Genomic DNA, 24,155 nt, shown 5'->3' on the forward strand with positions numbered 1-24,155 from the left:
CTAAAAAACCACAGCTGAGTTACAGGAATGACTGCCTGTGTTGGGAAGGGGGAGCGCTTGCTTTTTTCTGACGTGTTTGGGATGGATCACCAGTACGCTGGCCTCGCTGTTGTGGTGGAACGGTCGGCTGAGGTGATCCAGCTGAAGAGCTGCTTTTGCAAATACCTCCAAACTGTGTCTTGCTTTTGTTATCAACGAGTTTCACGAGTCAGAATGGCAGAAATTTTGACTTCTACCCCCCTTTCCGGGTGCGGTGTGCCTGCTCGGCTTATCTCAGCACGGTTTGGTGAGCTTCTCTCGCAGCGGAGACCCTGAGCACCGGTTCTTGCACGCTGTCGGTGCGAAGCGGGCTTGGCTGCAGGGAGCTCGGTTCGCCGTGCGGGGTCCTGGAGCAGGAGGGTGCCGTTCCCCCTGCCTCGGGGCGAGTTGCCCAGCTGCGGCCGCCAGCCCGCTGTCCCAGGAACGCGGGGGGACCGGGCAGGGCTGCGGGGCCGACGGCCTCACCTCTGGCAGGCGGGACACGGAGGGGGAGGACCCCGCACGCCCTACCCTCGCCCACCCCGTCCCTCTCCCCTTCCTGCTGCCGGGAGGCGGGTGCGGCCGGGTGAGTCAGCGCCGGGCCGGGGGGGGGGGCACTGGGGCGGGAAGCGGGGGGGACACTGGGGCGGGGAGGGGAGGACCCGCCTCGGCCCTACAAAACCCCGCCCGGGCCGCTGCCGGCCCCAGCCGCCGTCAGAGCCGCCGCCAGAACCGCCCGGCCCGCCCCGGACAGGTGAGCCCTCGCCGGCCGCGCCGGCCCCTCCGGAGCGGAGCAGAGACGGGGGAGGCGGCGGCAGCAGCCCCGCGGGGCCGGGCTGGGGGTGTGGGGCTGCGGCGGCCGCTTCCCCGGCGGGAGCGGAGCGGGGCGGTGGCTGGGTGCGGCCGCTGCCCTCCTGCGCCCCGCGTTGTTCTCCGCTCCCTCCGGCGCTGCCGTCCCGGGCTCGGCATCGCGCTGGAGCGGCGGCCCCGCGGAGAGAGCTTCGTGCGGCCGCCCCGGCGCTGGGTGCGGCGGCAGCGCTCGGGAAAGAGGAACTTGCCCCACGCCCCCTCGTACTTCCCCAGATGCTCGTTTCTTCTCCCCGTTAAGGGATGCAGAGGCCCGGCTGGATGGACGGCCGTGCTGTAAATTCACTTATCGGCCCGGAGCCCGGCAGCGGCGGCCGGCCTTCGCCCCTCTGCATCCCCCTCCAGCAGCTCCTTCCCTGCTGCCCCACGGCCTAGGGGCAGAAGTGGAGCCCCTGTACAGGGAGCGGTCCGGGCAGGCACTGCCTACCCGAGGTCTGCCCTCCCCCGCGGCGTTGCGGGGAGCCCTGTGCGGTTCCTTGCTCGCAAAGCCAAGCTTGGGCGCGGCTCTCCCGCCCTGCCCAGGCCCTGCCTGAGGTCTTGCTGCGTGTTGGATCGTGAGTCAGCCTGGACACCACTTCCTCCTTCCCGAGCCAGGAAAGGTAGGGCAGAGGAATCTTGCCCTGTAGCTGAGCTGGAAGAAAAGGGAAATTGCTTCAGGATATTCGTGTAGAAGTGAGTTGTGTTCTTATACGTGACAGCTTCAGTTTTTTTTATGTTCATATTCAAGTGCTGTACCCGTACAGAGATGTGCAGACCCCAATGTATAGGTCAAGAGTGAAATAATCTTTTGGAGCCTCTGTGCCCTGGAGTGATCCATCCCTGTGTGTGCCTTCTGTTGGTGAAGCTAGTTGCGATAAATAGCCCTAGTGAGTATAGTTTCCGTTAGCTAATGTATGGAATGGTTTGCCTTGAATAAAAAAAAAAAAAAAAATTCTTGTAAAGTTTCAGAAGTGAAAATAACTTGAATCCGAAGAAACAGAAGTACTTAATTTTATATGTTTATAGTATCTCCTGGAATGGAACATCTCCTGGGTTATTAGCAGAGTCTGTTGAAGAGAACAGTTCAAGTATGTTTGTGGTGCGTGGTTGGATGGGTTTTTAAATCCTTTTATTTAAAGCTAATTTTTTTTTCTCCTAGTAGTGGCTTTAATCTGCTAAATCTTACTGGGTGGTTTGAGATACAGCCTGACTAATTTGTACTTGCAATTAGCGCTGTATATACATGAATTATTTTGAGTCCTTATTTCATTTGCAGCAGATACTGCAGATCTTCCCCATGCTCCCCCATCTCCTCTGTCGCTGGGCCTTGCCTTAGTTTTTGGACACTTTACACAAATGTGCTCCAAGTGAAAGAGTTTCCATTCTCTCATTCCAGGGATGCCGTTTCCTTGGCTCAGATGTCTGGGAACACCCTTTGCTCAATCTCTGCCTACGAGAGTATAATAAATGCTTCTTAAAATGCCAACTCTGCTTATTGAGCAATGTAGCTGTTTGTGCATACCTGGCACTTTTTTCCGTGGATCACATACATTTTTTCTGCTGTAACGTACATGAGCCACCCCTGGGAATTGAGATACAGGGCTGCTCTTAAACAGACGCTCTTCTGTCACCAAACAGTTATGAGGATCGGGTACTGAATACAGACTAGGCCCAAAGAGGTCTGCAAACCAGTGATTACTGTGGGGGACGGGGTCAAAACAGATGCTCTCTCTTTTAGTAGAATAACATTATTATTCAGGATTATGTAATGTGGATTTAGGAGGAAAACCGGTTGTAGAAACTTGTCTTAAGGTATTGAAGTATTAGTTTACAGATGGAAGGTAGAGGCTGACGCTTTTCCAGAACAAGTTAGTGCAAGTATTTTCTATTTACGTGTTCAAACCCACCCAGAACTTCTCAAACACGAGTGCCTTACAAAGCAGAGTGTGACAAGAGATGCATTTGTTCTCTGAATAAAGATCTTTCTCTGCAAAGATTCTTGCAGAAACACAGTTTTTTTTTCTTTTGCCAGCTTGCTGCTGATGGATGGTTGGTTGCTACAGCATTGTTGTATGCTGATGATATGAACCTCTGAGTTCCAGCTCTACGTGAGGGTGTGTTAGTTCTGTTCCTGGACTCTGTTCAAGTATTTTGTTCCAACAGGCCTGATTCAATGTGGTTTTTAATTGATTTAGAAACAAGGGTCTTGCAAAAAGCTGTTCAGTGATTGTTTGGTGAAAGATTATACTGCAATTGCTCTGCTTCAGGTTTCGCTGGAGCTTTTTAGTTCTTTATGACAAGGTCTTCAGCCGCTCCTCTTTGGTATTGGTTGTAATGTACCATCACAGTACAAAGGTCTCATTGTTCATTTTATTAAGAGTAAACATAAAAAATTTCATAACTCAGTAACGTTTCATCCCCCTCTAACCAGCATGGTTAATAGTGCCAATAGCAGATAGGAGCTTATTACAACTTCTGCAGCCTGTCTTTAAAGGGCTGGGTTGGATTTTTGCTCTGAAAAAGAGTTGATCTCAAGTAAGTTGATGCATGACTGTGATTTTCATTCTCTGTCTTATTTTTCTTCCCCTAAGATCTTAATTTTTCCTTGAAGTACAGTTGCTTTTGTTACTTATACCTAGGTTGCTTCAGAAGATAAAAGGTTTTCTTCCTGTATTCTAAGTAAGGAAATATGTGATTACAGCAGTTAGCCTACAAAAGCCATGTAATTGTGTTTCTGCATTTTTTTTTCTCATAGCGCTTGCTATATCTGCTAAAAGTAAGGATTTTCCTGCGTTTCTCTTGATGCACAGGAGGTTTACATGAGCTAAAACAAAAAATAAATGCTTGCTGTAGACTTTTAACCAGATCTCTGTTATTAGGAAACTATTTAAAAGTTCTTGATGGTTTAGTTCTTGGTTTACTTCTTGCTCTTAGTTTCAGGTTGATCGTTGAGAGGAGTTAGGTTTGTCTGGGAAATTTGCCTGGGCGGCTAGTACTGCTTGCCTGAGAAAGCTCCGATAGCATCAGAAGAGTGACTGATAGAGGATAAAAAGAAGAGTCTGAAAACCGGTTGAAAGGACATACCCAGGGCTGGCTGCACAATAGCTGGGAGTTGACTCAGAGGGCGTGGTATCTGGGAGCTAGGTTGGGGGAACCAGTGACAACGTGGAAGTGAAGGGAGTGGCACCCAGTGAGGCTGAAAATAGCGCAGTTTTTGTTCCATGCTCAGTTGTCAGTTAGTGGAATGTCACTGGTCTTCATGTGTTCCTGTCCTTTCTCTCCTACCTCTCATCAAGCCAACTCTTTTGATAATGAGTTATCTGATTGATACTGCTCTTTACAGCTTGATTGTAGAGTTCCTGAGAAACAAGCTTTAATTTCAACAGGCAAAATAATGTTTGCTGCAGGTGCCAGCCTGGATGACTAGAAGGTAATGTGAGTGGCGATGTCTGTCCTTTCAGTAGAGGAATTTGAGAGCAGAGTTTTGGGAATGCATCAAGCTCTTAAATACTGCCTCTGGCTTATGACCTTTGGAAAAAGTTTCCTCCTTAGTTGAGAGACCCTTTCACTAAAACAGTAATACAGCTGTGGCAAACTTCCCTGACGAGAAACCAGAGTTCAGAAAATGCAGAGTGTTGTAAAATAAGCATATTGAATCACTGTTAATTTCTGCAATGAGTATAATCTCTCTCAGGGTTGGGTTTTTCCGTATTTTCCTTTATATATATTAGAAAGGTGTTACACAGGTTCTGGCGATGGAGCAGTGATGTTGGTTATCTTGGAGCTGTCATTTTAAGAGGGTCCTTGTTACCTAGTGTCTGACAATCATGTTACTAACTGGTGTTTGTAGCTTGTCCTGTGATTCTTATTACTGGAGAGCCATTGCAAAACCATATGCTGTTAGTGGCTTCTGTGGCCTGTGTCCAGGATTAAAGATTGAACAGCATTATAATTTTATAAAATGTCTGTGTGAATATAATTTAAATGTATTCCATGAGTACTTGAGGAACTGAGCATCTGATTTAAATGCTGCTACTTGTTGCTGCTTTTTTTTTTGGCTTTGAGCTGGACCAGGCTATAAAGTTTCTGCACAGTTTTCCTGTTACTGAGTTGTAGACTTAGTTGATTCTGTTTTGAAGGTTCCTAAATTTAAGTATTTAAAAAGCAGAAGAAATATGTTTTTAAGGAGTAAAGATAATTTTTTTATTGTATAATAGAATGAAGACCTCTCACTGTCGCATTATTAATGTTGGTGTGGCTTGAAATTCTTAAATCTGCTTTCTTGCTTGGGTTTAGCGGATTCATTGGACTGTAATGCTTGCAGTGCTGCCGTGTTTCAGGACTGTACGACACATTAATGTCATTGCAAATATATTTAAGTCTTTTTTTTTTTTTTTTCCTCTAGCATTCTTTCAAGATGTCTACTGTCCATGAAATCTTAAGCAAGCTCAGCCTTGAAGGAGATGTAAGTAGTATTATCTAAACAGGAAAAGTTTGTTTTACTTAAATGCCAGGTCTTGTTTCTTTTACAGGACTCTCTACCAACAGTTGTGCTGAGCTGTATGATTTACAAGATTGCATACATCTCTTCTACTTAAACTTACATTGACTGTAAACCTGGTCAGCAGTGACCGGCTTTCAGCCACAAAGCAACTGTAAGCCATTGGACGATTAAGGATGATACAAGATGTAAATATGTTCGATTTTGCTGATACCTTCCGAGTTTTCTTTTCTTTTCTTTGCCTTTTGTTTCAATTAAAAATGGAGAACATTGCTTAATGGGAATTAAAATATTGGAGATCTTATTCCTTTAATGGTTGTCACCAAAGCCAAACTACCTCTTGAAAAAACTTATTTTCTCAAACTTCTTGTATCATTTTCTGTTTTGAAAAGCATAGAAAATCTTGGATTTGATTGTCTTTTCCACCACATCTGCACTTGCCTGACAGTTTTATTGAAATACTGGAAAACCACACTCTCTTTGTTTGATTTCTTACATTGCAACATTAGATGGTAGGATTACTGGTGTCGCGTCAGGATATCACGCCATGAATTTGTGGTTCCTTGATTGTCACTCAAGAGGAAGTGAATCCTATCCATGCATTATTTAATCATGTTGCTTATAAACTTGCTATACTTTCAAATTTTATATCTGATAGCTCCAGATCTGAGCTTGGTTCAGGTTCAACTTTTTGCCTATTTTTGTTACTTGTTGCAAAATAAGTTGTACCATATGATCTTTGTGAAAGAACTATTTCAAAGAACTGGCTAGTGCACTGTAGTTAAGTAGCAAAGCTGATTTTGTACTGCAAAAGCAGTCAGCTCTTCAGATTTCTTGGCTATGTTTGTTTCAGTGGAGAATTACTTTTGGAATAATATTTGAGCGATCTGTTCTCAAGGGCAGAAATGTTTCTTCCATGGTGCTTATGAGTAGTTTCAAAAGTCAAATTTGAATGCTGACAGAAGTCAAATTTTCAACAGAAATCCTGCCATAGAACGTAAGAAATATCAGGCAGCTCGTTTGTTCTGGAGATCCTAAGTTGGAAGCCAGAATTATTGAGTAGCTTGTTTGCATAAAGGATTTGCCCAGTTGCCCTAAGCAATGATTCAGCAAGTTAACTGATGTTTAAGACAGCATTTCAACCACACATTTTTCTCAAAAAGAAGTTTTTAACCTTGAGGGTATAGAATGGTTGTAGCTGAATCCAAGTCCTGACCCAAGTCCTGTCGTGTGCAATAAGGAATTTGTGCCTTCTGCATCAGTGGTATAGTGATTTATTTGTTTCAAGAGGAAGAAACTGGCCCGCTTGCTTCAGCCTGGAATTATCTTCTCATTCCTTTAAGGAAAGGAGGGAGCTGAGCTGAAGTTAATCTATGCTTGCAGTTTCTGCATCTATCCACAAGAGAGTATAGAGAGATTCTGTAACAAAGATCTTGCTGTTATGCTTCATCATGTGCTCCAGCTTTGCACCAGGAATTGGAAATCTATATTTCAGTCAAGACTTTATAAGTTACTTGCTGGGTGTTGTTGAGTTACTCAATTTTCAAAAGTGACTGATTATTATTTTTTTTTTTTGAGGACAAGGAATACTGAGATGTAGACACCTTGAAAGGGTCCTGTTTTTTTAGAAGAAATTAAGCCTCTTCATGTTTCCTGTTAGTGATATATGCTTCTCCTGTGTGTTCTGATCTTCCCAGTATGATTCAATTCATCAGACTTTGAGGAGGTAAACCAGTTGGAGGACCTCTGAAGCACACTAGATATGTGTGGAGAAAAAAAGTCTTTCTCTGCTTTAGTCTAGCCCAGACTGCTTGTGCAGTTACACACTAGCTGGGCTTTTACTGCCACATCCTGGACAATTTTGTATTGAACTGAATGGAAAGTCAGTTGGCAAAACTCTCTTACCTGAAAACATACGGTACCAGTACTGTGGTACAGTAGTGCAGCGGAATTTGAGACCGTATCGTCTGGAATTGAAATGGCTTGTTAGCAATTTGATCTGCTAGCGGGAAAGGTTGTTTTGTGGTGTGGCTGAGGGCCAGACTGGGGCCACTTGGGTAGATTGAGCTGATGGGAAGAGACAAAAGAAAGAATGGTTCCGTTTATTGACTTCCCGTCTCACAGCACGGACTGTCTGGAGAAGGCACAGCGGTTGCTGCCGGAGGAATCCATTCAGGACAGCCTGACCTCTACAGGATAGTGTCAAATGTAGTAAAAAACCTATGGAATTCTTTAGCTAAAATTTGTCCACCTTTTAGCGATTTGCATGTAAAAAGATCCTCCAGCGATGTTAAGATAACTTACTCCTGTTTATGAACCCAGCTTTCTGTTGGAGTTGGGGACCGAAACAAAAGTTTCTGGCGATCTTTACCAAGAAAGCTTAGTCATTCATTCACTTGGGAAACAGCTATGGCAATTTCAGATGTTAGTCACTACATCTGTCTGGTAGAGGTTTAGGTTTGAATTTAACTCAGCAGGGTGGGATTTGTGAATATTTCTCAGCTATTTATATGAAAATCTGCAGGTTAGTTTAACCTGCCCATGGGAGGTGATACAATCTAAACTGTTAGCTTGCACTGAAGCAACTGAGAAGAGTTTCATCTCCATTCTGGTGACCTCCTGTTTGAAGCTTTGATCCTCAGGAGAGGACAATAATAAACAGCTGACAAGATCTGGTAAATTCTAAAATGCTGCAACTGTTTACTAAGTGAACTTACCTCTAAGTTCTCTTATTTTTAGCAGAGGTAATTTGAAATGTCGTTTGGTTTTATTAGCCTCGTGCAGCTTAAACTAAGGATCTGCAGGCACAGAGTTTCAAAAGGAGATTGTGAGTAACTTCCGCTTTCTGAAACTATAGGGTTAACTTTTTTGGGGGTGGGGGGTTACTTTTAGGGCACAAAACTTGTTCTGGCTCACTCACTGTTAATCTTCCATCTCCCTCTATGTTTTTTGGTTGGCTTTTCTTTTTTTTTTTTTTTTTTTTTTTTGAGTTGTAGCCTGTAATCCAAAGTAACGTGTTGGCTTCAAATCTAAAATACTTCAGACTTGCACAGCAGATACTTCAACTTTTTTTGGATTAGCTTTCTGTAGCTAATTTCCTTAAGATCTATCCAGAAGACTCCAGATTTTAGAAGATTGAAATTTAGCGAGTAAACTTGGAACATGTTCGGTTTTTGCTCTATGTATGTGTGTGTGTATATATACATATATATATATATACACACACACAAAAAAATATATTATTTGTTATAATAAGCACAGCTGTGAGTAGATTTCTGGACAATACACATCAGGACAACAGAATTCAATTTTCACAGGTACTCAATGGTAGTTCTTGTATTTTAAAATTTAGCTAAATAGCAGTTAGCAAAAGACACATGTTTTACTAACTGCAGTGAGGACAGGATTACATGTTTAACTTTGAGGTTGCTTTTTCTTTTTTTTTTCTTCTAGCATTCTCTCCCACCAAGCGCGTATGCCACAGTTAAGGCCTACTCAAATTTTGATGCTGACAGAGATGCTACAGCTCTGGAAACAGCCATCAAGACCAAAGGTGAGGAACATGGGTTGTGTCTTTAATTCTACTTGTAAGATAGAATGCTGGCATGCCAAAAAAAAATCCAAAACAAAACACCCTCCCACCCCCCCACCCCCCAAAAAAAAAGAAAACACCCCCAAAAAAACGAACCCACAACTGTGTCTCAAGACTGACATTTTAATATCCTTTCTCTAGGATATCTGTTTTTAGGAGGTGTTGGATTTCTCAGACCTCACTGATGAAATCTTGATAGTGTTAGATTTTGAACTCTGTAAATGCATGCTTTAGAACATCCTTTTAAAGTTTGTAGCCAAGAGTTGTTGAGATTATCGCTGAAAATGTCCACTTTTTTTCTCTTGGCTCATCAGTACTTCAAATTCTACTACTCTCCTGCCACTGAGAATGAAGCGTCAACTTCTGTGGCAGTGATTTGGGACCAAGCTCTAAATCATGGATTTCTACTGGACTGGACATTTCTTCCTCCTTTCAGTTCTCCAGACAGCTGAATAGGGATGGTTTGAACACTTTCTCCTGGGCTTTGAACTAGATGCTCATGTATTTTTGTTTTAATCTGAGGTCAAAGCAAGTTGTAGAAACAACAGAATCTAGTTTCTGAAATGATGTTGCAGTATTTCAGGGGCAGAGTGATGCGAGTGTCCTCTGCTTCTCTGAGCCAGGCTCTCAGGTAGGCTTCCATCTCCTTCTGTCAGTGCCAGGATCCACCGCTTCCACTGATTGGTGGGAGACCATGATGGAGCAGGGGAGAGCTGCAGCTGCGTGGGAAAGCCTGGTATACTGAACCAGTCAGGAGTACAGGGAGTATGAGCTCCAGCTCTGGAGTAATACCTTGATGGTTCTCCCTGGGCAGTGATCCGCTGTCCTTGTCCTGCTCTGTAAGGAAGAAAGGGTGTGCCATGCTTTCCAGACTTCCTCCAGGCCAGAGAGGCAACAGCTGGGTGTAGCTGAAACTGCCAAGTCTTTTCCCTGCATGTCAGGAGAGGGAGAAAGTTAAAAGCCAAGCAGTTTATCATGAGAAAGAAATGCAGAGTCTTCCATCAGTGCCAACAAAGCACATATTTGACTTGCTATAAAATGTAAAAATATCGCCCCTCCCTAACAAGCATAAGGCTTCCTTTTACAAGATTTCTTAATTTAGCTGGAGAAATCCCCTGTCTGCTTATTCAACAAGGTTCAGTTCTGATTTTGAATAATTTTATGGTTTGTTTTTATTCTAAAAAATCCTCTTGCAAGAGAAGGGTAAATGTCATAGTGTTTGGCAGAAGATGCTTTGTGTGCGCGTAGAGTTTTGTCTAGACTTAATAATTTTCTACAGCTCTGATTATAGGGCAAATCTAAACATGTCAAATACACAGTCAGACTTTCGGGATAGGTACAAATTCACACATCTTAAGACTCAAGCTGTTAATTACTGCAAAAGGAAATGGCAATGTCCTAGGCACTACAAAAGCTTTTCCAGTCAGGAAAGTCAAGCTCATGTTATTTTTTTTTTTTTTTTTTTTTTTTTTTTACTTTCTTCCAGCAAAGATAAGCAGTTTGCTGAGTTTGGTTTAAGGCACATGGAAACATTTCATTAGAGAGATGATTCCCAACCCTATGAACAAGTAATAGGTGAACTTATTCATGGACCTGCATGTTTGTAGGATTGAGCTTATCTCTGCTTGTTATCCAGGAGCGTTTTTGGGAAGGTGACTTTAAAGGGGAGAATATCTTTATGATTTTAATACTGAATCTTCGCCGTAAAGACTCTCTCAAAGGAAGTATTCCTGGGGAAAACAAGGACAAGAGTGTTAGGACCCTTCTTCCAGGTGCTGTTTCCTTGCACTTAGAATGCTTGGTTATGGGATGTTTTCATCTGCTAATTCAGAAAACTTGCTAAAATGTGAACTCTCTATAATATATGTGGGGTTTTTTTTTCAAAGTGAAAATTCTGAGTCATCCAGACGAGAATTGGTTTTCTACAAACAGTGATGTAAACAGCTACACAGGGACGTTCTTCTGCAAGAAGACATTTTAAAATATTTCTGGGAAATATCTTCATATTTTTTGAGATAAAAATATGACACTCATAATGAACAAACAGTACATACACACAGCAGCTACCTTTTTCCTATGAAGTATCGCCAGTTCTCTAGCAATTTGTTTGCACTGTATGCGGAAGGTAGAAATAAGCAATGTAAGTTATCATAGAACTATAAAGAGTAATGTGACTTGTTCATCTTGTTTTAAGACAGTACAAGAGAAGAACAGGTTATAAACACATACACAAGCTCTTTTTGTGGTTGGAGTGGTCCCTTTCAAAAAGACACGGATATAGAACCAAGCATTTGGGGGGCTTTACTCTGCAGAGGATAAAGGACTCCTGGTATCTGAAACCCCTGCCTCTTTTTGTGTTGAAAATCAATGTCTTCATGTGCTATAATGGGCCTGCATTTCACAATCATCAACGTAGTCTTTCAAATTGTATGCTGTATAGCAGTGCTATGGAAATTATATCCCATGGAGTCTTATCTCTGGGAAAAGTAATTTGATTGTACCTTGTGCATTTTTGTATAAACAATACACAAGTACATTATTTGTGGTCAGGCGGGCCAGTTCTGAAAAGTCACCATCTGATTAATTATCTAACTGTTTCCCAGTAATGCAAACTCCCTGAATCAGTCTCATGAAACTCCATTTTGGTGACTGCGTGTAAAATGGGTAAAACAGCAGCCATATATTTGATAGAGTGTCTGACTCTTCTGCTCTATGTAATATCTAAATATTCCAGCATTCATTCACACTCTTCAGATCAATTCTGCAGAGGTTAGCCATCCATTTGTCTGTTGTGGGATCTGTGAGAAATACTGTGGTGGGTTTATTGAGGCTTAGATCTATCTCCAAAAACTATACTGCACAAATACACTGCCCAGCCCTTTGCTGGGCTTTGAGTGGAGTTGAGTTAAATGCAGGGGGTTTATATGTCCCCAACAGCCTAGAAAGGGAGGTGTGCAAAAATGGCTCTAGGTGATATAAAACCAGTTTGTAGTTAGCAATAGTTCAGCCTAGAGCTTGCGTAATGCGAATAACTTGCTGCTGTTCAGCTTGTTCCAGTTGTAATAAATGTCATTGATATGCCAGTTTCATTTTTATGCTATTGAGTTTTTCTGTAGCGAGTTCATCTAGTGCCTTAGCGTGTCCTTTGTAAATGTTGGCTTTTCGCTGCGTAGGACAAAAGGCTGTTTAATTTCTGTATAATGCTCCGTTGTGCCCTGTGTATAGATTAGCTCAAGTATGCGCGCCTAAATAGAAGAAACTAACTAGAAGAATAGTAACAGAGCGTGTGTTTAGGTTTCCTTTTATTTCTTTGTAGGAAAGATGACTGCTGAAGTCTCTCTTCTATTTCAGATTTATTCCCTGGCATTGTGACTTTGTGTGTCTCAAATACTTTGTTATATAATTTTATTGTCAGACTAGGTTGTAAATAGTTACTTACTTGCAAGCTAAACCACGCGCTTTAATTGAGATCTCGTGGTGTATTGTTTTATTCCATGACTGGCAGAGTTCACACACAGGTTTGTTTGTAGGAAAGCGCTTATAACATATGTCTATAATAAATTCATTATATCCTGAAAATGGTAAAACAGTTACAAGGTGTAAACCATAACAGGGGGTTTTCTGTAAGATTGAACTCACTATTTATATAGTATATCCAACATGCCTTTGCCTTGTAAGAGAGTTTTTAATGTTACAAAGTAAAAGTTTAGAGAAAATCTGCTGGCATCCTGATGCCGATTATCATATAGTGCCTGAAATCCACCCAACTGCATCAGGCACATATTCAGAATATTCATAGTATCAGTAAAGAAATACTTCATTGCGACATGGTTTGGGAAATCTTGCCAAGCAAAATAGCAGAGCTGAAATTATGGTCTTACTTTATCTAAGTTTTTGCCTTTGACTCCAGCAGGATCAGGGTTTTATCCCAGGAAAAGAGGACACTGCAGATCATGAGAATCAGTCCTAGGACTGCGGTGGTACCAGATACACAATGGTGTTGAGGTCTCACAAGGGCTAACCACGTACACCTCCCACAAATCGTTTGAGGCCAACTGCAATCCTATTTCATTCATTCATGTAGACTGACAATCTCTCTATGATGTTAGGACAGAAATAGCTTCTGGTAGTCTGTCCATGCTGTCTTTGAAAATGAAATTTAAAAGGGCGGGCTTCTAGTAAATGAGCTGAATGAATGTATGCCAGCTGTTGCAAAATCAAAGTACGCTAGCTCTGTTCTCACCTCATCCTAGATAGTTAAGTGACTGTCCATATAATCCATTTTGTTGAGAACAATGCTCGTGCTGTTGTTTTGGCTCATGGAAATTCAAGTACAGTGTCTTTTAAACAAATTTAAAACTGTAACTGATCTCTGGTTATGTTAATTTCCTTTTTTTTTTTTTTTTTTTTTTTTCTCTGATTGAGCCATAACACTGCGATCTTACTGACACAATAGATTGCCCGTTTTAGGAGAAAAGTCATTATTAATCAGAGGAATTTTTTTCAAGATCTACTTCCCCACACTCCCCACCCCGCCCCCATCAAGTTCATGTCCATCTGCAAGGAATTTTCTTGTTTTAAAACAAGTTGTGAACCACAATGTCTATTTTTCAGTTACTCATTGATAGAAATGCACTGATAAAATCTGCCCAGCCGGAATAAATTTGAAAATAAACTTTTGTTTCATTACCCTGAAGCTTCCAGAAATTCTAGTGAACAGCAAAGAGAAATGTTTGAGCTGCTCTCCTGCTCCACCCCATCTCAGCAGATGTGAGTCAGCATCCTGTCCATGCAGCGAGATTCCCAAGTGTGAAGTACAAGCGCTTATTTTCCTTTAAATGCCAGAGCAATGAGTTAACTACATATTTCCATCCACAAAGCATATGAATAAGAAACTTGGATGCAGTCATTTGTGGGCTTCTAATCTAAGGCAGTTGCGATAAAACTTGAAAATGTCATTTGCCATTTTTGAGTGCCAAGAATGGTTTAAGTGCTTATAATTTATTAAAAAGCTTATGGCCTTGGCTCATGCTGTGGCCCTGCTACAGCTGAAAGGCCCAATGTCTCTGTGTCTGTGTGTGGCCATTTCTGGACTGGGAGAATTTTGTTTTTTGTTTTTTTTATAAAATGGGAACATTTTAAAATGTGCACGAGTAGATTATAGCTGAAATGTGCAGTCAGCATGTTTTCAAACCAAAATCTGTAGCTAAGATATGATGCTTTCCAGGGCCTTTTGGCTTTTGCAGGCCAAGCTTGCGTGAGTAAGAGCACTGCTGTAGGTCTGCCTCAGCATCAGCTAAGGACGTGAGGCTGTCGAGTACAGTGCTTCGTCACGAAAGAAGTGGTGAAGAGGGAGAAAGGAGTCTTGCATTTGACACATTGTTTTAGATTCTGTAGCTAGAGGCTAAAAGGTCTTTTGCAACATTCACAGTTGATGTGATTAATTTTATAGTATCTGTTGCAGTCCTTTGTTTCAAGTTGCTGTGAGGTTACTTTGGGTAATAAGGAAAATAAATGTAGATGGATTCTGGCAGCGATCCGAATTCTGCTAGTAGCTGCTGATCCACTCCTTACTTTCTGTTTTTTATCAAAAAGTCGTCATTTACACTGATGCATGTGCAAATGTGAAAGAAGCTATTGATAATATTTGTAGTAAATGGAGAGACGTGAGCCAAAACTCTGGGCTTGTTCTGACATCTGGATTAGGGCCACCTATTTGCTTCAAAACCTGGCACGCAACTCGCCAGAAGAAACATCTAGTTGCGCATCATCTTTCTGCTGCAGAAGAATATGCACTGTATTGTATGTGCAATGTCTAGAAATAGTTTTGCCTCTTCTAAGCGTCATCCGGTGAGTCTGGAAATAGTCCAACCCAAAAGGCTGCACAGCACGGCTGTAGGTTAGCTTGATATTTGAGCGTAACAAGAAGTTCTAGCTGTCACCTCTGCCCAGTTTTAAGCTACGCTAACTCCTCTGTTTGGCGACTTTATTATCTGACATTATTTCCAGCTGTGCTGTTACTCTCCACCTGTGTTTGAATGATGTATCCAGAGAGCTTTGGCTAACCAGTCGTGTCCATGACGTACAAACGAACATTTAACCGAGGGGCTGAATTCAGTGATAGAGATACCAATGTGCGTTGGAGAACTGGGGAAGGGGACGCAAATTCTTTCACTTATGTCTTTTTACAGAGCATTCTAAGAAAAATATTATAATTACCCTATAGAAATGTAGTTGTGTTTGCTATTTTAAACAGAGTAAGAAAATTAAATTCAAAATCAGATTTTACTTGAGCAAGCTAGTGTGTCCTCACCCAGGCCTTTCGAAATTTCAACTGCCTACTGTTTGATTAAGTGCACCTGGGCTGGCCTTTTCACTTCTGTTCAGATATGTTCAGTGTCAAAGCATGCCACACTGTTTTTCTTATTTGTTACTCCAACTCTTTTTTTTTTTTTCTTTTTTTTTCTTTTTTTTTTTTTTCCCCTCCCCAGCTGCACTGTATCTGTAGCTAATAGTTATTTTCTTTTACCTTGTGGCAGGGAGGCTTACATTTCTAAACATTTTCCTTTGAGTAATGGGGACTGGCTTCTTGCAAGGGCAGTTTCTATAAGCTTTCATAGCAAGAGAAAGTATTTAATACAATATAATGCTTAGTTAAGGGAATATAAATACAGCTTGTTTGATTTTATTTATTTATTTATTTATTTTCTTCTTTCTGTTGATGTGAATGAACGAAGGGTAGCTGTCCTTGCAAGGAGGACTTTGGGAGATGTGGATGCTTGCAGGGTGTGGCAATTGTATCTCCGTTCAGTTAGAGCCCTATCACAGGATACAGAGATAAGTCAGGTGCTCCAGGTTTATCTCAAGAAGCTCAAGAGCCTCCAAGCCAAGCAGGCTCTGGGCTATCTTTTGAGTTTCCAAGAGCAAGCTGCAGATTAGAACTGTGATCAGAGGAAGAACTGTGCCGCTCAGAAGAACTGTGCAAGTTCAGGAGAATCCAGTTTAAAAGCAGCAAGTGAAGTGGGGAAAACAAGAGGGAATCTGAATTGCAAGTCAGCAGCGGTAGGCAGGAGCAGGGGGAAAAGTCACAAGATGCTGCCTGCATCAGAAAGAACATAGAGTAGCAAGTAGCTGTATCTAGGAAATAACACCTGCAAATCCTGCTTGCTGTACAACATAAAAGCTTTCTCTCTATATGCACTGGCCTGCGTTGATCTGAAGCTGTGGTGCATGTTAGGTTCTACTGGCAGCCAGCGTATCTAACCCTCGGTGCACGCTTTGGCTTTTAACTTGTAATAAACCTTAATGATCACCTCGCATTCGGCCTGCAGTTGCATTTAAGTGCACGAATTTCCAAAACTTCACTTAAAGCTAAACCTTTATTGATGTGCAGTTCACTTACTTAAAAGATAGGTTGGGAGTTTGAGCATCCAGCTCCTCTAGGCATGCTAGTTAAAACTCAGCGTGGATCGTCAAGTGATGATTTAAAAAGAAGTAGCGCATACATAGTTCTTCGAGTGTCAAAAAACCCTTGTCTTCTGAGACTCCGAGCTGCTAAGAGAATGAAATGTACTGTTTTATTTTCCTGGTTTTGTACTTGGAGTGGTAAAGTCACTATGGGTTAAACAGAAATTAAAACTGCTTTATTAAGACGACTTAATGGAAAACACTCTACTGAAATGACAGGGCAGACTTCAGTAAATACAAGTGCATGTCAGTTTTAAAGCCTATGTTCTTAAGCAACTTTCTGTGCCGAATATAGAGTGGCTGAGCACAAGCACACAGACACACAAGTGATGCAGAACACAGAAGGAGCAAAGCTGGTCGCAAACTAGACTTTGTTGAGGTGAATACATGCCTGTGTATGCAAAGATCTGCATCACATAAAAAATTTGGGCTCTAGTTTGTTGCCCTTTCTCCAAGGCCAGGACATGACACATACTAACTAATGAGATCTGTTGAGCTCTGCTCCAGACAGCACATACAGTATGTTCTGAGTGTCAGAAAAGATATTAATACAAAAAGAACAATAACGAGAAAGCTTCTTTAACACTTTGTCTTATGTCTTTGTAGGTGTGGATGAGGTCACCATCATCAACATCCTGACAAACCGCAGCAATGAACAGAGGCAGGATATTGCTTTTGCCTATCAGAGGAGGACCAAAAAGGTAGCAAAATATGAAGAAATACCAAGTATTGAATATTTTTCTTGTGAACAGTTAGTTTGTTCAGGACTTACATGTTTCACAGTTAAATGGATGTAAACTGGAGATAAGTATTACTTGGTTTTTCTTTTCACTGAAATGAAAGATACATCTACTTTGTTCATGCTGTCACTGTTTACGGCTGGTGGGACTTCCAGATTTCTCAAGTATGTGCAACTGGGACTGAAATCTGTATGAGGTGGCGATTTCATAGCACCTTCAGAAATCACAATGAGTGACACGTCAGCCAGCCAGCCACAGGATTCCCTGATGAAATATGCTAAACAATAGTGAAAGGCCACTGACATGAAATGCCTCAGTTAGAAGGAAAAGATGAAAGGGGATTGTTTTTTTGTTGTTTTGTTTGTTTGGTTGGTTTAGTTTATTAAGACAATTCAGCATAAGGAAAGTGTTCTGTTTCTGTTTGGAGAGCTAGCTTTAATGAGAAACTACTGCGGTTGGTTGTGCTATGAGTGCTGCTGATGTGGAACAAAGTGATCTAATGAGTTGAACTATCACTAGATGTTATCCTGTCAGAAATACCTTAGGTACTGATTTACTGATGGAGAGAAATCTGTAAAATGTGTGCAGAATTTGTTTAATTACTCTTGCTATCTGGAAGGCAAGAGCTGTTCTCTTGGCTTTTGAAGTTTTAAGAATCCTACCCTAATTGAAGTTTTATCCCCATGAAAAAGAAGCAGCTTGTATAGAGTTAGGATTGTGATGAATGTGTCTCTTTCAGGTTTCCCAAAACGGTAGTTCTCCAATAGCTGCCCAGAATGCTCATCTGAAACAGAATGTAAATGTAGAGTTACGTTTTTGAAATGCACCAGCTTTTGTGCACAGGTGATACAGGCACATGCAGAAGCACGCACAAGTTGGTCGCATGCATGTGCAATGGCTGCAGCCGGGAGGTCACACCCTGTGGGCACTGGGAGGATCATGCCTATAAGCGGACACGAGTAGTGAAACGGATCACTTAAAGCTTTGTTAAATGTTTTGCATGACCGCAAAAATGCACAGTCAAGAAAATCTGCAGTCTTCTTCATCTAAGTGTTTCTCTCTCACTTTTTTCCTTGCTATCATCCAATAGCAAACTGAGTGTATCGTGTTTAACAAGTGCCAAAGAATAAAACAGTCTGTAGAAACAATGGAAATGTGCAGTAGAAACCACTTAGTAAAATAAACAAGGGAATGGCAAGAGAGAAGGAAGTGGGATATGAAAAGACATGTAAGTGTATCTTCTAGGGACAGTATCTCATGTTTTTCTTTGGCAACAGGTTGTAGAGATTCCTTTGTCAATGTGTTGTGTTGTACTGGGCTGCATGGTTTTTTGCACTGCAGGTTTTTTCAATAGAACATATTAATTCTAAAAAGCCACAGATCTACCTCTGTTTTTCACTGCTTCGAGTGGAAATGTGTCTAATGGAAACTATTGGTAGTCTTGAGGAACAGTGTTTGATCTGTGCAATCTTTCCCCGTCACCAGCGTTAATGGAGCTACCGGTGGATACTGGGGGTTCTGCATGTGTGTTTTTGTATGTGTCTGGTCAGTCCTAACTGCCACCAGTGACTTTGAAATGAACTGCTAGTATCCACATGCTCATTTGGAATACTTAGCAAAACCTTTTCTCTTTGCTGTTTATAAATTAATGATATCTGTCAGATATCTGCTTCCCATTTCTCTCTCAGAGTGCTCCTAGCTGTGGCAGAGACCCTGCTTTCCTGGCAGGGCGCGAAGACCTTATTTCTCCAGAAGCCTGCTAATATGAGGGCAGGTGGTTAGTTCAGTTTGAGGTGTTTTGTTGCAGTTATTTTGGTAAATTTTACTGTAGTGATTTGTATTTCCTTCACACCAAAGTGCAAAGATGGCAAAAACTTCACTCAGCTAATTGGAATTCATGGCATTGTCCTACAATTTGTTGTAGAGATATGTGGTATCATTGCTGTTTCAGCTGATGTCTGAAGAACCTGTTTTCACACAAGTTTTTTTATCCAAAATTGAGTTACTCCACTAAAATATTTTTTAGACTAGAGCAGCTAGATGCCAAAAACCCGCATTCACTGCCTTGGTCAATGCGTGCAGTAAGTGCGTATGGTGTTAGGATATATTGGTGCCCGGATTAAAAGGGTGACTCTGGAAACGGATTCAGTGCCTTGGCTCTTTATCTCTCTGGTACAAACTTCTCTGCCATTTTGCGGAGGTCACTTTCTCTTCTCCCTTTTCCTCTGCCCCTCGAGCTCACAAGTAGTTCAGTGTAGAAACCAGCAATTGAAATGCACCAGTTCTCTTCGGAATGCTACAGCCTTAACTTCAGCTTAGGGGATACATTGATCTGTGCGAACCCCAGACTTGATCCCAGGGATTTCAGCTTTGTAACTACACTGCAATGAAGCTGACATTCGTGTTATTCAAATTGCATCTGAAACCCATAAAAAAGGACACGCCTCTGACTTTATTTGCTATAGATTTGCATGGATCCTGTGAAGTGAGCATACCTGACTGTTTCTTTCTCGAGGATTGACTGACAACAGAGACTCTGGCTGCACACTTCTGATAGTTTCCTTGAAGACAGGGATAATTTTTCTGTGCTCAGGGATGATTTTTTTTCTCTTCAGCTAGATGTTTGGGAACTAAGCCTGTACAGTGGAATAACTGCGGTCAATTTTCCGATGCCTCAGCTAGTAAAGGGCTGGGATAATAGGAAAAACACAATAATACAGTGTTACTGGGAGAACTGTGGGAACGTGACGGAGGAGTACTGACCACAGGGAGTCAAACTCAGATCCATCTGTGCTTGGTAGCTCCAACAAAGTGTCAGCGCTTCAAGACTGGAGCAGAGCTGTTCAGATGTGTCTGCACCATGCTTCCCAGCACTTTGTCAGCCACTAGTGGTTTTCTTCTTATTTTCAAAGGATGAGAAAAAAAATCCTTTGCCCTAATTTCTTCCCTAGACTTTCACACAAGAAAAGCTCTTTATGTTCTGTTTCCTTGTCAGCTGTGTAAAAAGCACTGTTGCAGGCTTGAAGACTTAAAGCACTACAGGCAAAATTCTCTGGAGATCAGAAGTGAGCTTTATTTTTCTTCCATCATCCCTCCTTTTTTACAGGAACTTTCTGCAGCGCTCAAGTCTGCTCTGTCGGGTCATTTGGAGGCAGTGATCTTGGGCCTGCTGAAGACACCAGCACAGTATGATGCCTCTGAGTTGAAAGCTGCCATGAAGGTAAACGAGCTTGGAAAATTAAGTGTGTTAGTCTGATGTTGCTGTCTCAGGAATGAGTATGGACTTCATATCCAAGGCTGTGGTTTTCAAGCATGTCCACTGATTAGTGGGTTTCTTTTTTTAGTACTACAGTTTAAGTATCCAGCTGCAAGGCATCCAGAACGAGAGAAATTCTGGATCCGTGTGATTTTAAGCTGTTAATTAAATCCTCTCTTCAAGGAAAAAAATAATTTTCATCAGGTCAGGAATAACTGATAGCCTGCTCTGGCTGGTTGCTACTTTGCTGAGTGTTCTTAAAAACAATATACAGGTTCATGGTACAAAAAAACATTACAAGAGCAGCTGCTTGCTGGAGCCATTAAATCTTCTGCTAGCATTTATAGGCTTAAACAGTAGGTTCCAGTTACGGGGTCGTATGTCTGATCTTGAAAGAACATCCTGTACCAGTCCTGCCTCTGTGTAGAACACAAGGAGGAGGAGGATGAAGCATCAAAAGCAGTGTTTGGAGAAACAGCGCAGCACTGAGTCATTGTGTTCAGTCCCCTGCAATCACAGGCAAACGTGGAATAGATTGCTGGTTTAGAAATATCCATTCTGCAGGCCACTGAAACAAGACTTAGAGAGCTGCTTGTAGCAGTGCATTCACCTTTCTAAGCAAACTAAGGTTTGGGAATTTGTAATCATCACTTAAATTCTGAATGTTCTTGACGAGGTTAATTTAAAAAAAAAATAATTAAAACCCAAATATTAAAATATGTCTGAAATTCAGAACAAGACCAAAAAACTGATTAATTAATTTCTCCAGTCTTTGAAAAGGATTTAAAAAGCAAGCAAGCAAACACACAGCTCCCCTACCCTGCCTTGCCCCCCTGCCCAAAAAACCCAACCCAAACCCAAAAAACCAACCCAGTACGGAGATGGTAACTCTAATTATGGGCCAAATCCCTTCTTTGAGTAATCAGATGCTGCCATCTTCTGGTTTAAGTAGAGGCTGCCCATGATTTACTGTGAATCAGAATAGTTTGGTTTTGGTTTTTTGTTGTTGGTTTGTTGGGGTTTTTTTTATGTCCTACATCTGATATGTTATGTTTAGGATGACTATATACTTATATAGCATTTATGCTGTATTTAGAGCCCAAAGATCAAACCATTACCTTGGAGCAGCCACAAGTGTAGAATATTCTGTTCTCTCCATAGGTCACCTGTTCCCAACTCCCCAGCACCTAGTCTCATATTTTGAATTTGCCTGAGCTTAAGTTTGACTTGATATAGATGGCGTGATAAGCTATGACATGGGAGTCAAAGTTGGGTAAAGCAAAGTTATTATTGTGGAGTTAATTATTTTTCTGGTACACATTCTTGGGAAATTTTGTTAACCTTCATGTTTTCCCAGGATACTTATTAGAACCACTCTGTGGAAAGCTTTCCTATGAGCCATTTTTATAAAATTGCTTGGTTTTAGTCCTCTCTTTTTTTTTTTTTTTCCCCCCTTTCAATAGAGGCACTTTTTTCAAGAGGGTAGTTTTCCACATAAATACCTTCTTTTTCCACATGTGAAAGACTGCAGCATGAGAAGCTTTCCCAAGGTGTCACCCAGCAGACCCCTCTTGGAGTCCTGTGCAAACCATGCCCACTTTTGCCACATACTAAATGACGTTCTGTTACAGATGGGCTTAACAAACAGCATCCTAACAGGAGGTCTAAGAGTGGGTTTTCTTTTTTTTTTTTTCTGTCTGTTGGTGATGCTGGAAGATGAGGGTGCGGAGATTAGTATGAACACAGTTCATTGGTAGTGAAGAAACAAAACAGAATTTAAAAAGGTGACCAGCGGAGTCTATTTTTTAAAAAAGTTTTTTAAAAAAATACTGAAGCATCTGGCTGCCCGGTGGCTTTACCAGGTAGTAACCCAGACATCCTCAGTGGTCTCTGGAGAGAGAAAAGTCTTCAGCTTACCCAAGTTAATCTTCTGTTCTCAGCGTGTCCGTCAGAGTTTCCTGTCTTTCTCCAGGTGCAAGAATATTGCAGTGTTGTTAGCAATTTTTAATTTTTTTTTTTTAAATTGACTATTTATCTATATTAAATCATTGAACAAGGTTTAGAGCACATTGATAAAGCCACATTATTTTGGAGTATCTCAGTTACTATAAGGTTGAATTGACAGCTGATAAATTTTGATATGGTTTGTAATTTTGTTACAGTGCTAATACCTATATTACTTTTTAAACAGCAGTAATGCAGCTTAGTTCAAAGTCCTGATTCTTCATTGACCTTGATCATAAAAGTGGCTTTGAAATATTACGTAAGACCTCTCAGGATGTTCAAAAAATATAAAATCTGAATATTGAGTTTATCAAACTAAATACATTTTTATTTCTTGACATTACTATAGCCAATAGTAACATTGTTTAATCTGTATTTGTGCATTGTGAAGTACACGGAAAATATGGACAATTCAAGAGGGGCTGTTAGCTAGAAATTCAGAACATGCTTAAATCTTTGCTGACTTGGAGACGAGGCCAAGGCTAATGATGGTGTCATCCTTGGCTTTGTGTTTAGAGTGGAGGAGTTGTATGGAGAGAGGTGGGGAAGAAAAGCAGGGAGGAACAAGTTGATTGCTGCTCATTTGCATGCTAAGAATTGGATTTTCTTCTTGTGTTCTCAATGGACAGAAAACACATGTGGATTAAGTCGACCTCATTGAGTTATGCTGGTGGAGAGGTCACGAGTGTTACAGGCACTCACAGCAAATGCACATTGCCCAGAGATAATATCTACAAGATCTCAAAGCTATTGGGGTAGCATTTGGTGACTGAAAATCTTCCATCTGGAGTTTCTCAGACACAGTCAGCAAAAAACATCCCTAAATGGTTGTGAAACTGTTAGAGTGGGAAAAAGGAGATGTCTATAAAATATTTTTAAACTACTCAAGCATGGCTGTTCATTTCCAGCACCTAACTGAATCATATATGTGTTGCAGGGTCTGGGAACTGATGAAGACACGCTCATTGAAATCATCTGCTCACGAACAAATCAGGAGCTTAGTGAAATTAACAGAGTCTACAGGGAAAGTGAGTGTACTTTGAAAGTGTCAATGTACTACGTTTTTACACTAAGTTACTTCTATAAGCTCCCCCCAGTGTGAGTTTGATTATTAGAGTTACTTTCACATTATCTCCTTTGATTCTCTGGCAGTTGGACATAAGGTACTATTTTGTACTGTTGTCTGGCTATTTGTGTGCGTTTATATAGTTTCATTTTGTTGCTTGGTAGCAGCAAACGGGAGAACATTTACTACTCGTGTAAGCTGTGTCTAAATGGGGATTTTTTGGTAAGCTGCGTGTGTTCTGTGCATACTGACAGAATTAATGATGTTAGATTTATGGATTCTAGGATCAATTATGTAATAAGTAGGTGAATCTGAAAGCTACTGAAGTAAGCTTGTAAGTTTATTTGCTAAACCTGTCAGAAAATACATGAAATAAATCTTCATAAAAGCATATATTCTGTTTTTCAACTTTTCTAAAGTGTGTTATCTGATTGAAGATGTAATTCTTAGTTGATTATAAGTAAATACAAGTGATGTAAGATCTGTCTTTTCCTTTAATATTCCTTATATTTTTGTATTGGCCGTTGTGACTGGGTTTATCACAATTCAGTAGCGCAGCAGCCCAGTGCTTGTTTGTTTCCCTAAGCTTCAGAGTTGAGCTTCACCACAAATAGATTGAAATGTGGAAAATTGCTGTATGCTAATGCTTAATAGTTGTCAAGCAA

At 41.2% G+C, this 24,155-nt stretch overlaps 1 protein-coding gene across 2 annotated transcripts in view; it reads left to right on the forward strand.

Annotated features, from left to right (window-relative positions):
* Positions 1-24,155, forward strand: part of ANXA2 (annexin A2) — a 31,722-nt gene that overhangs the window by 1,827 nt on the left and 5,740 nt on the right. Inside the window, exons 1-6 of one of the 2 annotated variants that reach the window (XM_086757636.1) lie at positions 680-772; positions 5,270-5,329; positions 8,819-8,918; positions 17,031-17,125; positions 20,271-20,384; positions 23,362-23,452. In XM_086757636.1, the coding sequence (XP_086613762.1) occupies positions 5,282-5,329; positions 8,819-8,918; positions 17,031-17,125; positions 20,271-20,384; positions 23,362-23,452 (448 nt within the window). In that variant the 5' untranslated portion in view covers positions 680-772; positions 5,270-5,281. Of the gene's footprint in view, positions 1-679; positions 773-5,269; positions 5,330-8,818; positions 8,919-17,030; positions 17,126-20,270; positions 20,385-23,361; positions 23,453-24,155 lie in introns of those variants that run through there. The other variant, XM_086757637.1, reaches the window with a different exon arrangement.

This window comes from Chlamydotis macqueenii, chromosome 12 (genome assembly GCF_036417535.1).
Source record: "Chlamydotis macqueenii isolate bChlMac1 chromosome 12, bChlMac1.mat, whole genome shotgun sequence".
NCBI lineage: Eukaryota > Metazoa > Chordata > Aves > Otidiformes > Otididae > Chlamydotis > Chlamydotis macqueenii.